The sequence below is a fragment of the Bombina bombina genome, chromosome 4 (assembly GCF_027579735.1).
Source record: "Bombina bombina isolate aBomBom1 chromosome 4, aBomBom1.pri, whole genome shotgun sequence".
Classification (NCBI taxonomy): Eukaryota; Metazoa; Chordata; class Amphibia; order Anura; family Bombinatoridae; genus Bombina; species Bombina bombina.
This window is the reverse complement of record NC_069502.1, coordinates 70,035,998-70,049,932: the sequence shown is the minus strand read 5'-3', so window position 1 is coordinate 70,049,932 and position 13,935 is coordinate 70,035,998. Positions and strand designations below refer to the sequence as shown.

General features: G+C 37.6%; 1 protein-coding gene across 1 annotated transcript in view; it reads left to right on the top strand.

Annotated features, from left to right (window-relative positions):
* The window catches only part of SCARA5 (scavenger receptor class A member 5), an 807,029-nt gene that overhangs the window by 455,651 nt on the left and 337,443 nt on the right, over nt 1-13,935 (top strand). Inside the window, exon 5 of the mRNA XM_053709505.1 lies at nt 1,153-1,233. Coding sequence (XP_053565480.1) covers nt 1,153-1,233 — 81 coding nt within the window. The remainder of the gene's footprint in view (nt 1-1,152; nt 1,234-13,935) is intronic.

The following is a 13,935-nucleotide window of genomic DNA, read 5'->3' as shown; positions in this document are numbered from 1 at the left end:
CATAAATACACATGTATACATATGTATATATACATACACATATTTAGACATGTATATATTCATTATAGCCCAATTCAGTCAAACACCTTGTGATATACCTTGTAACCCTTATATTTTTTTAGCACTTAGTTTACATATGAGTGTAACACTTTCTTTTAAAGAACTTATTTTATGTTTGGTCCAACTTTTTATCTAACCCTAACCCTTTATGCGAGGACCTCAGTTGCGCTAACCTGACAAGCGCAAATGTAGTTTGCGCTTGTGTGCTCTAGTTTACTTTCAACTTGTAATACACAAGCACATTAGCATGGACACAATATTTCAATATCTCATGTACGCTAACATTAGCGTGCCACTTGTAATCTAGTCCTATGAATCTAAGTGATCTCACAATGGCCAATAATTAAACGAACCTAATAATGCCGTTATAAAGTGCTCAAATATGTTAGGACATTTTTTTATTTCACAAATGTTTGTTTGCAACTATGTGTTTAACCCCCATAACCTTATTATACACATAGCTGACGTTGATAAAGTAGTCTCAGTGCATTACTGCTCCCGAGCACAGTATAGCCGCTAAGCCAATCAGGGCATACACACCTAAACATTAGCTGTCTCCTGTTCAGCAATAGCTTGACAGTGGCTCACACACTGACACACACACAGATACATATATACACACACAAACACGGAAACACACATATACATATAGAATGGTGCACACAGTACCTGTTCTATCGCTGCTATGCATTATAGATCCCTAGAGAAGCTTTGCACTGGCATGAGGGACTTCATTTTTAAAAAACATTTTTTAAAAGGTGAGGCATCTGCACATCCTTACCCAGAATCCCCTGCTCCAGTGGAAACACAAATGCACTATACAATGATCTGTTTGCTAAATTAACAGTAAATGGGTGTACTGTATGTGCCCATTTCATCCATATAGATAGATGGATTATTGGCCAATAAGGAAATACCCAAAAATGTACTGGTAGATAGTGACTTGTAGCATGTTAAAAAACCTCTCTCTTTAGCACTAAAACATCTATTAATAACCTTTAATACATGTAATGCTCACCTACATGTAAGTTATGTATTTGCATTAAACTGGCTCCATGACATTCATATGTTTCTACCTTCATATTTCTTTAGGTCCTCCTGGGCAAAAGGGTGAACAAGGCAATGAAGGAATGGAGGGTGAGACGGGAGCCCCTGGTTTACCAGGATTACGAGGTAAATTGTTTATCAGGTGGATATGTTCATTTTCAGTAACCACAACACATTGGCTCATTTGTTTTATGTTCCAAATCCACTAATTGTAATATGAGGTAAAATGTGACTGAAGCTGCCAATAAAATCAGCAAATCGCTGTAGGATAGCAATACTGTGCATGCTCTCCTCTTCTGCACATTCTCACTGCCTCTACTATTTGTGTTGCCTGTGCTGTGTCCTGCTGAACATTTACATACTCACATTGTACTTGTTCTTCCCTGATGTACCCTTACATAATTCCTGCTGCACACTCACATTTTACCTGTTCTTCCCTGCTGCACACATACATAGCCCCTGCTGCACACTCACATTTTACCTGTTCTTACCTGCTGCACTCTTACATAGCCCCTGCTGCACACTCACATTTTACCCATTCTTACCTGCTGCACACTTACATAACGCCTGATGCACGCTCACACTTTACCTGTTCTACCTGCTGCACACTTATATAACCCCTGCTGCACACTCACACTATCCCTGTTCTTCCCTGCTGCACAGTTATGTAACCCTGCTGCACACTCAAACTATTCCTGTTATTCCCTGCTGCACTTTTACATAACCCCTGCTGCACACTCACACTATTTCTGTTCTTCCCTGCTGCACACTTATATAACCCCTGCTGCACACTCACATTTTACCTGTTCTTTTCTGCTGCACACTTACAAAACCTCTGTTGCACACTCACACTTTCCCTGTTATTCCCTGCTGCTCACTAACATAACCCTGCTGCACACTCACACTTTCCCTTTTATTCCCTGCTGCACACTTACATAACCCCTGCTGCACACTCACACTTTACCTGTTCTACATGCTGCACACTTACATAACCCCTGCTGCACATTCACACTTTCCTTGTTCTTCCCTGCTGCACACTTACATAACCCCTGCTACACACTCACACTTTCCCTGTTCTTCCCTGCTGCACATTTACATAACCCTTTGCTGCACACTCACACTTTCCCTGTTCTTCCCTGCTGCTCACTTACATATCCCCTGCTGCACACTCACACTTTTCCTGTTCTTTTCTGCTGCACACTTACATGACCCCTGCTGCACACTCACACTATCCCTGTTCTTCCCTGCTGTACACTTTCATAACCCCTGCTGCACACTCACACTATCCCTGTCCTTCCCTCCTGCACACTTATATAACCCCTGCTGCACACTCACACTACTCCTGTTCTTCCCTATTGCACACTTACATAACCCCTGCTGCACACGCAAACTATCCCTGTTCTTCCATGCTGCACACTTACATAACCCCTGCTTTACACTCACACTATTCCTGTTCTTTCCTGCTGGACAATTACATAACCCCTGCTGCACACTCACACTATTCCTGTTCTTCCCTGCTGCACGCTTACATTAACCCTGCTTCACACTCACACTGTTCCTGCTTTTCCCTGCTGCACCCTTATTTAATCCCTGCTGCACACTTACATAACCCCTGCTACACACTCACACTTTCCCTGTTCTTCCCTGCTGCACACTTACCTAACCCCTGCTGCACGCTTACACTTTCCCTGTTCTTCCCTGCTGCTCACTTACATAACCCCTGCTGCACACTCACACTTTCCCTGTTCGTCACTGCTGCACACTTAAATAACCCCTGCTGCACACTCACACTTTCCCTTTACTTCCCTGATGCACACATACATAACCCCTGCTGCACACTCACACATTCCCTGTTCTTTCCTGCTGCTCACTTACATGATGCCTGTTTCACACTCACACTATCCCTGTTCTTCCCTGCTGCACACTTACATGACCCCGGCTGCACACTCAAACTATTCCTGTTTTTCCCTGATGCACACTTATGTAATCCCTGCTGCACACTTATATAACTCCTGCTGCACACTCACACTTCCCCTTTTATTCCCCGCTGCACACTTACATAACCCCTGCTGCACACTCACACTTTCCCCCTTCTTCCCTGCTGCAAACTTACATAACCTCTGCTGCAAACTTACACTATCCCTGCTCTTCCTTGCTGCACACTTACGTAACCCTGCTGCACCCTCAAATTATTCCTGTTCTTCCCTGATGCACTTTTACATAACATCTGCTGCACAAACACTATTTCTGTTCTTCACTGCTGCACACTTACATAACCCCTGCTGCACACTCACACTATTCCTGTTTTTCCCTGCTGCACACTTACGTAACCCCGCTGCACACTCAAACTATTCCTGTTTTTTCCTGCTGCACACTTGACACCTGAAGCACACTTGCACTGTATTTTTTTCTACCTGCTGCTCAACTACATGTCCCTTCCTGCTGCATACACTGCTTCTGCTTTCTCCTGCTGCACACTCACACTCCCCCTTCTCTACTCAAATGCTACATGCAATCTGTTACTTTTTCATCCTAAGAAGCATGCACAGCATACTGCATTCATACTGCTTATTAGTGTTTATATTCATTATTTAATCATGTTATAGTACTCAGTAATTTGTCATATGTGAGATCAATACACCTATACAAACTTTCTCTGTAAGGTACCTAATGGTATCAATAATATAGAATGCCTCCATTACAAAACAGGATAGTTTCTGGAAAGCAACTCTCTTACTCATTTGATAGCTACAAATACTCACTATAGACCTTTTTATAGCTATATAATATGTAATTGCATTTTAAAGGGACATGAAACTCAACATTTTTCTTTCAGGATTCAGATAGAGAATACAATTTAAAAAAAAAGCATTCCACTTTACTTCTAAAATCTAATTTGCTTCATTCCTAAAATATCCTTTGTTGAAGAATTGGCAATGCACATGGGTGAGCCGATCACATGATGGTTCTGTGTGCAGCCACCAATCAGCAGGTACTGAGTCTATTTAGATATGCTTTTCAACAAAGGATATCAAGGGATTGAAACAAATTAGATAATAGAAATAAGATACACCTAGATTACGAGTTTTGCGTTAGGAGGGGTGCGGTGCTAACGAGCAGTTTTCACTCACCGCTCACCTACAGACAACGCTGGTATTACGAGTTTTTAGAAACCCGGCGTTAACCGCAGAAAAGTAAGCGGAGAGCAAAATTTTGCTACACATCTCACCTCAATACCAGCGCTGCTTACGTTAGCGGTGAGCTGCTAAAACGTGCTCGTGCACGATTTCCCCATAGGAATCAATGGGGGAGAGCCAGCTGAAAAAAAACCTAACACCTGCAAAAAAGCAGTGTTCAGCTCCTAACGCAGCCCCATTGATTCCTATGGGGAAATACTTTTATGTCTACACCTAACACCCTAACATGAACCCCGAGTCTAAATACCCCTAATCTTACATTTATTAACCCCTAATCTGCCACCCCCGCCATCACCGACACCTGCATTATATTATTAACCCCTAATCTGCCGCTCCAGACACCGCCGCCACCTACATTATACTTATGAACCCCTAATCTGCTGTCCCCAACATCTCCGACACCTACATTATATTTATTAACCCCTAATCTGCCGCCCCCAATGTCACCGCCACCTACCTACACTTATTAACCCCTAATCTGCCGCGCCCAACGTCGCCACCACTATAATAAAGTTCTTAACCCCTAAACCTAAGTCTAACCCTAACACCCCCTAACTTAAATATAATTTAAATAAATCTAAATAAAATAACTATCATTAACTAAATTATTCCTATTTAAAACTAAATACTTACCTGTAAAATAAACCATAAGCTAGCTACAATATAACTAGTTACATTGTAGCTAGCTTAGGGTTTTTTTATTTTACAGGCAACTTTTAATTTATTTTAACTTGGTACAATAGTTATGAAATAGTTATTAAATATTTAATAGCTACCTAGTTAAAATAAAGTCAAATTTACCTGTAAAATAAATCCTAACCTAAGTTACAATTACACCTAACACAACACTATAATTAAATTAATTACCTAAACTAACTACAATTAAATACAATTAAATACAATTATCTAAAGTACGGAACCCCCCCCCCACACACACACTAAATTAAAGAAAATAATAAAATAATTACAAGTTTTTAAACTAATTACACCTAATCTAATCCCCCTAATAAAATAAAAAAGCCCCCAAAATAATAAAAAGCCCTACCCTATACTAAATTACAAATAGCCCTTAAAAGGGCCTTTTGCTGGGCATTGCCCCAAAGTAATCAGCTCTGTTACCTGTAAAAAAAAGTACAATACCCCCCCCAACATTAAACCCACCACCCACACACCCAACCCTACTCTAAAACCCACCCAATACCCCCTTAATAAAACCTAACACTGACCCCTTGAAGATCAACCTACCTTGAGAAGTCTTCACCAAACCGGGCCGAAGTCCTCAACGAAGCCGGGCGAAGTGGTCCTCCAGACAGGCAGAAGTCTTCATCCAAGACGGGAAGAAGAGGTCCTCCAGACGGGCAGAAGTCTTCATCCAGGCGGCATCTTCTATCTTCATCCATTCTTCAGTTAGACTTCGTTTGAAGAGGATGCTCCGTGTCAGAAGTCTTGAAGATGGAGCCGCTCCGCGCCGGATCGATGAAGATAGAAGATGCCGCCTGGATGAAGACTTCTGCCCGTCTGGAGGATCTCTTCTTCCCAGCTTGGATGAAGACTTCTGCCCGTCTGGAGGACCACTTTGCCCGGTTTCGTTGAGGACTTCGTCCCGGTTGGGTGAAGACTTCTCAAGGTAGGGTGATCTTCAAGGGGTTAGTGTTAGGTTTTATTAAGGGGGTATTGGGTGGGTTTTAGAGTAGGGTTGGGTGTGTGGGTGGTGGGTTTTAATGTTGGGGGGTATTGTACTTTTTTTTACAGGTAAAAGAGCTGATTACTTTGGGGCAATGCCTAGCAAAAGGTCCTTTTAAGGGCTATTTGTAATTTAGTATAGTGTAGGGCTTTTTATTATTTTGGGGGGCTTTTTTATTTTATTAGGGGGATTAGATTAGGTGTAATTAGTTTAAAAAACTTGTAATTATTTTATTATTTTCTGTAATTTAATGTTTTTTTTCGTACTTTAGATAATTGTATTTAATTGTATTAAATTGTAGTTAGTTTAGGTAATTAATTTAATTATAGTGTAGTGTTAGGTGTAATTGTAACTTAGGTTAGGATTTATTTTACAGGTAAATTTGACTTTATTTTAACTAGGTAGCTATTAAATAGTTAATAACTATTTAATAACTATTGTACCTAGTTAAAATAAATACAAACTTGCCTGTAAAATAAAAATAAACCCTAAGCTAGCTACAATGTAACTATTAGTTATATTGTAGCTAGTTTAGGGTTTATTTTATAGGTAAGTATTTATTTTTAAATAGGAATAATTTAGTTAAAGGGACAGTCTAGGCCAACATAAACTTTCATGATTCAGATAGAGCATGTAATTTTAAAAAGTTTTCCAATTTACTTTTATCACCAATTTTGCTTTGATCTCTTGGTATTCTTAGTTGAAATGCTAATTTCTTAGACCTTGAAGGCCACCTCTTTTCAGAATGCATTTTAACAGTTTTTCACCACTAGAGGGTGTTAGTTCACGTATTTCATATAGATAACACTGTGCTCGTGCACGTGAAGTTATCTGGGAGCAGGCACTGATTGGCTAGACTGCAAGTCTGTCAAAAGAACTGAAATAAAGGGACAGTTTGCAGAGGCTTAGATACAAGATAATCACAGAGGTTAAAAGTATATTATTATAACTGTGTTGGTTATGCAAAACTGGGGAATGGGTAATAAAGGGATTATCTATCTTTTAAAACAATAAAAATTCTGGTGTAGACTGTCCCTTTAATGATATTAATTTTATTTAGATTTATTTAAATTATATTTAAGTTAGGGGAGTGTTAGGGTTAGACTTAGATTTAGGGGTTAATACATTTAATATAGTTGTGGCGACGTTGGGGGCGGCAGATTAGGGGTTAATAAATGTAGGTAGGTGTCGGCGATGTTAGGGATGGCAGATTAGGGGTTAATAAAATGTAACTAGTGTTTGAGATGCGGGAGTGCGGCGGTTTAGGGGTTAATATATTTTTTATAGTGGCGGAGATGTCTGGTTCGGCAGATTAGGGGTTAAAAATTTTATTTCAGTGTTTGCGATGTGGGGGGGCCTTGGTTTAGGGGTTAATAGGTAGTTTATGGGTGTTTGTGTACCTTTTAGCACTTTAGTTAAGAGTTTTATGCTGACTTTTAAATGTTGTATCAGTCTTGACAGGAGAGGGTCTACTGCTCACTTTTTGGCAGACTCGTAATACCGGCGTTAGGCAAATCCCATTGAAAAAAGAGGATACGCAATTGACGTAAGTGGATTTGTAGTATTTTCGAGTCTGGCCAAAAAAGTGAGCGGTACATCTGTACCTGCAAGACTCGTAATACCAGCGGGCGTTAAAAAGCAGCGTTGAGACCTCTCAACGCTGCTTTTTAAGGCTAACGCAAGACTCGTAATCTAGCCTTTAGAAAGTTGTTTAAGATTTATGCACTTTCTAAATCATGAAAGAAAAAAATTATTATAGCGATATTGCACAATCCTCAATGAACACTGTGGTAGCTTCAGCTTCAAATAGTAATCTCAATAGTAGTTGCAGCTACTGAGGATTGTGCAATATCGCTATAATAACTAGTGATTTGAAAGACTTGCAACTACTCTCTGAACTTTTCATTGGATAACCAAGCTTGTTTTCATCTTTAATTCTGTACCTGCGTGCTTGCTAGCACTAAGAGCAGGTATTATTCATCGGACAATTGCTACACTTTAATAGTCACCACTACCGCTGCTAACCGGGTCCGAGTTTGGACCAATAAGAAAAGCCATTCTGAGGCAGCGCCCACATTAGCGTTGTCATCACGCTAAAGGCTCTTAACCAACTTACGGAGGACACTGAGGGGAAAGTTTGTGGCAAGCCCCTTTCTGCTGCTGACTAGGTCCGAGTTTTGGACCAATCAGAGGAGCCGATCTGAGACAGCGCCTACATTAGCGGTGTCACCACGCTAACGGCTGTAACCAACTCACAGAGGATATCGAGTGAAAAGTTTGGGGTAAGCCCCTGTTTGCTAGCAAACCAACATACATTAAGGATACTGTAAGTGTACACCAGACTGTCATTTATTGTACTACGAACTTTCTCTGCTATTACAATTATCATATGGCGGCAACTTAAGGACTTTTAATCACGGAGACGTCCGTTTTTATTTACTATTGTGTATTATTTGCTGTGCATTAAATTGATGCTATTTTTTAAGATACGCTAAATGTCTATGCCAATTTCATTTATATAGTCTTACCTCGCAGCACCTTTAGCTATAGCGCTCCTGATATACTCTCCTTTTCTGATTTTCATATTACCTATTTTTGGGAACACATAGGTATTCTCAGGAGTTTGGTGTTTCTCACCTTGCGCTCATTAGTTAATTAATTAATATTTGTCCTACCTAGGTATGATCTTCGACAAAGGATAGCAAGAGAACAATATAATTAGATAACAAAAGTTATTAAAAATTACATGTTTTTTGGGGGGGAATCATAAAAGAAAAGTTGTGGGTTTTATATCCGTTTAAATGAGACCTAGTGTTATATGAGCCAGGATTATATAGTAGAATTGTTCTTCGTGAAAAAATATCTTTTGTTTCATCCTAGATTAGTTTATGGATTCCTTGGTTGAGCCCAATTTTGGCAATATTATTTGCTGGTTAAAAAGGAATTTGCTATCCCTTATTTCCTAGGAGAATTTCTTCAGGGTAGTTTTGAAGCAGCTGGACATTTTCTTAAATGTAATTATTAAAGATAAAAAAAAGTAGCTAATGCTACTGGAAAAGGCCAGCAGCAGCACTAAGAAATGTATATGTATTTTTAATAGGATCAAGATAGTAAAGAACAAAATTGAAGCTTATATACTTATTGCCTGAACTAGGATTCAATCAAAAGGCATTGCTGGTTATAGTTATAGAATTGCGTCAATCCAAACTCTTGAACCCTTTGCCATCTACAGAAAAACTTTTCCTGTGTGAACAAAAAGTTTTTGCTGCACCATCATTTGTTCTGTTCTTTCTGTGTTTTTAATCAAATGCAAAAAATAAATTGTATTTATTTTCTTGTATTTTTGCATTTGTCGAAATATGAATGTTGAGGTCTTATCACAAAAATACTATATGGGACAGGGCACAATGGTCAGTGGGGTGAAACTATGTCCCCCCAAAAGCTCTACCGAAGCCTCTACTCTTAATGCCACCATTTATGTTTTTCAAATAGGAATTGTTATTTGGAAAGTACACTAGGTTTAAAACCACTGTGTACAATAACAACAGGGGGCGCTCACTAAAATGACATACAAATGGCAAATGTATCCCAAAGATGGGGGAATAATGCAATAATCAAAAAATGAATTAAATAATAATTCAAAATATATCACAAAATATAAAATAATAATAATAAATAAATCAGATATAGAAATATGCGCAAATCAGCAGGTTCATAATTTGGACAAGGTGAAAATAAAGTCCAGATAGAAGATTCAACCAGTGATTCATCACTCCAAAGCTGGGATCCTGAATCCCAGAAGGTGCTAAAACGATATGTAAAAGAGAGAAAGGAGGCGCTTCTTAGGGTGAGTAAGTTCAGACAAGATAAACAACCTCAGGTGAAGACAAATGGCAACTCACGTTTGGAAAGGCACCACCAGTGGTACGTGTGGCACAAGCTGAGGCACACCATTCCCCCTAGTGAGACAGACACTGACAATAGCAGTCAAACTGAAGGAGCAGCGTGTGGGTTCGGTAATGTCAGCAATTGGAGCCAGAAAGCGTCAGTGCCTTCTAACGATTCTTTGTGTGGTAATCAGCTCAGATCCAGCTGAGAGCACAAACGGTATACGAAGCAATTGAAACTTCCAAGATTGGGAACAAGAGAGATAGCTCAAACTGTGTCTAAATGCACAAAATAGCACACAGTAAAAGCAACAGTTTAATAAAAGCAACGCGTTTCTCAGTGGTTTAACCACCGTTTCATCAGGCTAACAATGAATACTAAAACACAGGTATATATCAACAGCAAAATAAGTACCGCCCACCAATCAAGATATCAGGTGGAATAAAATAACGATACATAATAGCAGGATTCTGTGTCTAACAAGTAAAAACAGTCAATTGACTCTAGGAACTGTTACAATGAATAACATCATATAAAAACATAGTATTACAATTGAAATATACAATAACAAGAAAAAAACAACAGGTATTATAAAGGCAGTAAAGATTTCATATATTATAAGTAAAATATAATAGGATAAAATGAAAAAGATAAAGCATAATAATAGGATAATTTTAATCGGATCCCGCGGTGTGTGAAAACTAAAGAGGCATACAGATACTATTGAGAGTCTCAGACTAGTTTAGCATATGTTTGGCGAGAAATATTTAAAAAGGTGTAATATATAGGTGTCCATGTGCAAATTGTGTTATTAGGTGTAGCTTGAGCAAAAAGGAAAGAGATGATCAACAGTTTCTTCGTAAACTTAAAGCAACTTTATTGGATATCCATTAAAAGACAATAGCAGCAGCAAACATGGAGCAGCAATGGGGTGCTATGTGTGAGCTGTTTACTCCCTCGGAAGCAGTATCGGATGTGGCTACAGCGGTGATAGACTCTGTACTCTATACGGGCGCCTGGTTTCACTGGAGCGGATCCGTGAGTAGACTCATCATGGGGCTGAGTTTCCACCAATTTTTGGGACTTCGACTGAGACTGAAAGTTCGATAACCGTTACTTAAGGAGGTGAGCTGACAACTTTGAATAATGTTCATATACACTCATATTTTGGCTGAGAGTTGTGATGGTGAGCTGGGGATATTGTTCCATTAAGCCACTGGGATCAAGTCGCAATCCACATAGTGGAATTAACGTTGGCTGAGACTATCACTCTATTTAAGTGGTTAAGGAGTATTAAGGGATTCTTTTGCTGTAGCTTGAGCAATACCAGAAAAAAATGTTTGCTCTTTTTTAGAAATGAACTGTGTATGCAAAAAAGGGGGGGTGTAATATAATATAAAATAAATACTATAAGAATATTAAGTGAACTAAGTGATGTTAAAGTGATATATTAGTGCTACAGTATACAAGTGACCATAGTGAGTAAAAGAATGATACTGTGTTATGATTGGTTTGTTGATTAAACAGAGGTTATAAGATCTAACTATTGGATGGATTACTGGGTGTGAATAAAGGGACGTGTATAAATGTGAAATATAAATGTGTTGTGATCATATAATAAAGGGTATATAAAATAAGTATATAATATATGCTGAATATACATATGTATCAGTGTGTGTAATCTGAGTGCTATGAGAGAGTGTTCATTCATACTTAAAGTGGAAATCTATGTATTAACCAGGATTAATAGTGAAAAAAGTAATATAAAGTGTGTATGTATTTGTACTTGTATTAAGATTGTGTGTGACCAATGTGATTAGAGAAAAATATATAATACTATATATAATAGGTTAGTAAGTTGATCAGAATGTGTAGAAGTCGGCTACTGAATCTGTATAGTGTGTGAATGAAAGAACACTGCATGTATGTACTTGTATGAGTTATATATGTGTACGGATGAAAAAAACGTGTGTACTTGTATGAGTTACATATGTGTACGGATGAAAAAAACGTGTGTACTTGTATGAGTTATATATGTGTACAGATGAAAAAAACGTATGTACTTGTATGAGTTATATATGTGTACGGATGAAAAAAACGTGTGTACTTGTATGAGTTATATATGTGTACGGATGAAAAAAACATACTAAACAGAAACTACCATTTACCATAATAATTCATCAAAAGCAGCAAGATCCATATACATATTTAAACCTACTGTACTCAAAGTATGTAACTTGTAGATCCAGAAAGGTTCTCTCTGTCTCAGTCTATTGTAATGATTATAGCTAGGGGAATGCAATATATGTTCAATCTGAGTTATAGAAAAGATATTGGTATCACCACTGTGGTGTCCATGACAATGGGCAGCCATATTGTGAGTTTTTTTTTTTTAATATATTATAAAGGTGTTGATTCCATCTAGTTTTGATAGTACGACATGTACGCCCTACATATTGGACCCCACAAATGTATGTTAATAAATATATTACATAAGCAGAAGAGCAATCCATACGTGTCTTTATATTATTTGTGTATGATTATATTGGAAGTCAGATTGTCTATGATTAACACATGCACATATATTGCACTACCCATACACTACTCATACAAGTAGACACATTTTTTTTATCCGTACACATATGTAACTCATACAAGTACACACATTTTTTTCATCCATACACATATATAACTCATACAAGTACACACGTTTTTTTCATCCGTACACATATATAACTTATACAAGTACACACATTTTTTTCATCCATACACATATATAACTCATACAAGTACACACATTTTTTTCATCCGTACACATATATAACTTATACAAGTACACACGTTTTTTTCATCCGTACACATATATAACTTATACAAGTACACACGTTTTTTTCATCCGTACACATACATAACTTATACAAGTACACACGTTTTTTCATCCGTACACATACATAACTTATACAAGTACACACGTTTTTTCATCCGTACACATATATAACTTATACAAGTACACACGTTTTTTTCATCCGTACACATATGTAACTCATACAAGTACACACGTTTTTTCATCCGTACACATATATAACTCATACAAGTACACATGTTTTTTTCATCCGTACACATATGTAACTCATACAAGTACACACGTTCTTTTCATCCATACACATATGTAACTCATACAAGTACACACGTTTTTTTTCATCCATACACATATGTAACTCATACAAGTACACACGTTTTTTTTCATCCATTCACATATGTAACTCATACAAGTACACACGTTTTTTTTCATCCATACACATATGTAACTCATCCAAGTACACGTCTTTTTCATCCGTACACATATATAACTCATACAAGTACACACAAGTAGTGTTCTTTCATTCACACACTATACAGCTTCAGTAGCCGATTTCTACACTTTCTGATCAACTTACTAACCTACTATATATAGTATTATATATTTTTCTCTAATCACATTGGTCACACACAATCTTAATACAAGTACAAATACATACACACCTTATATTACTTTTTTCACTATTAATCCTGGTTAATACATAGATTTCCACTTTAAGTATGAACGTACACTCTTTCATACCGCTAAAATTACACACATTGACACGTATGTATATTCAGCATATATTATATACTTATTTTATATACCCTTTATTATATGATCACAACACACTTATATTTCACATATATACACGGCCCTTTATTCACACCCAGTAATCCCTCCAATAGTTAGATCTTATAACCTCTGTTTAATCAACAAACCAATCATAACACAGTATCATTCTTTCACTCACTATGGTCACTTGTATACTGTAGCACTAATATATTCCTTTAACATCACTTAGTTCACTTATTATTCTTATATTATTTATTTTATATTATATTAACCCCCCCCCCCCTTTTTTTGCACACACAATTAATTTCTAAGCAAAAGCATACATTTTTTCTGGTATTGCTCAAGCTACTCTTAATAGCACAATTTGCACATTGACACCTATATATTACACTTTTTTTAACTATTTCTTGCCAAACATATGCTAA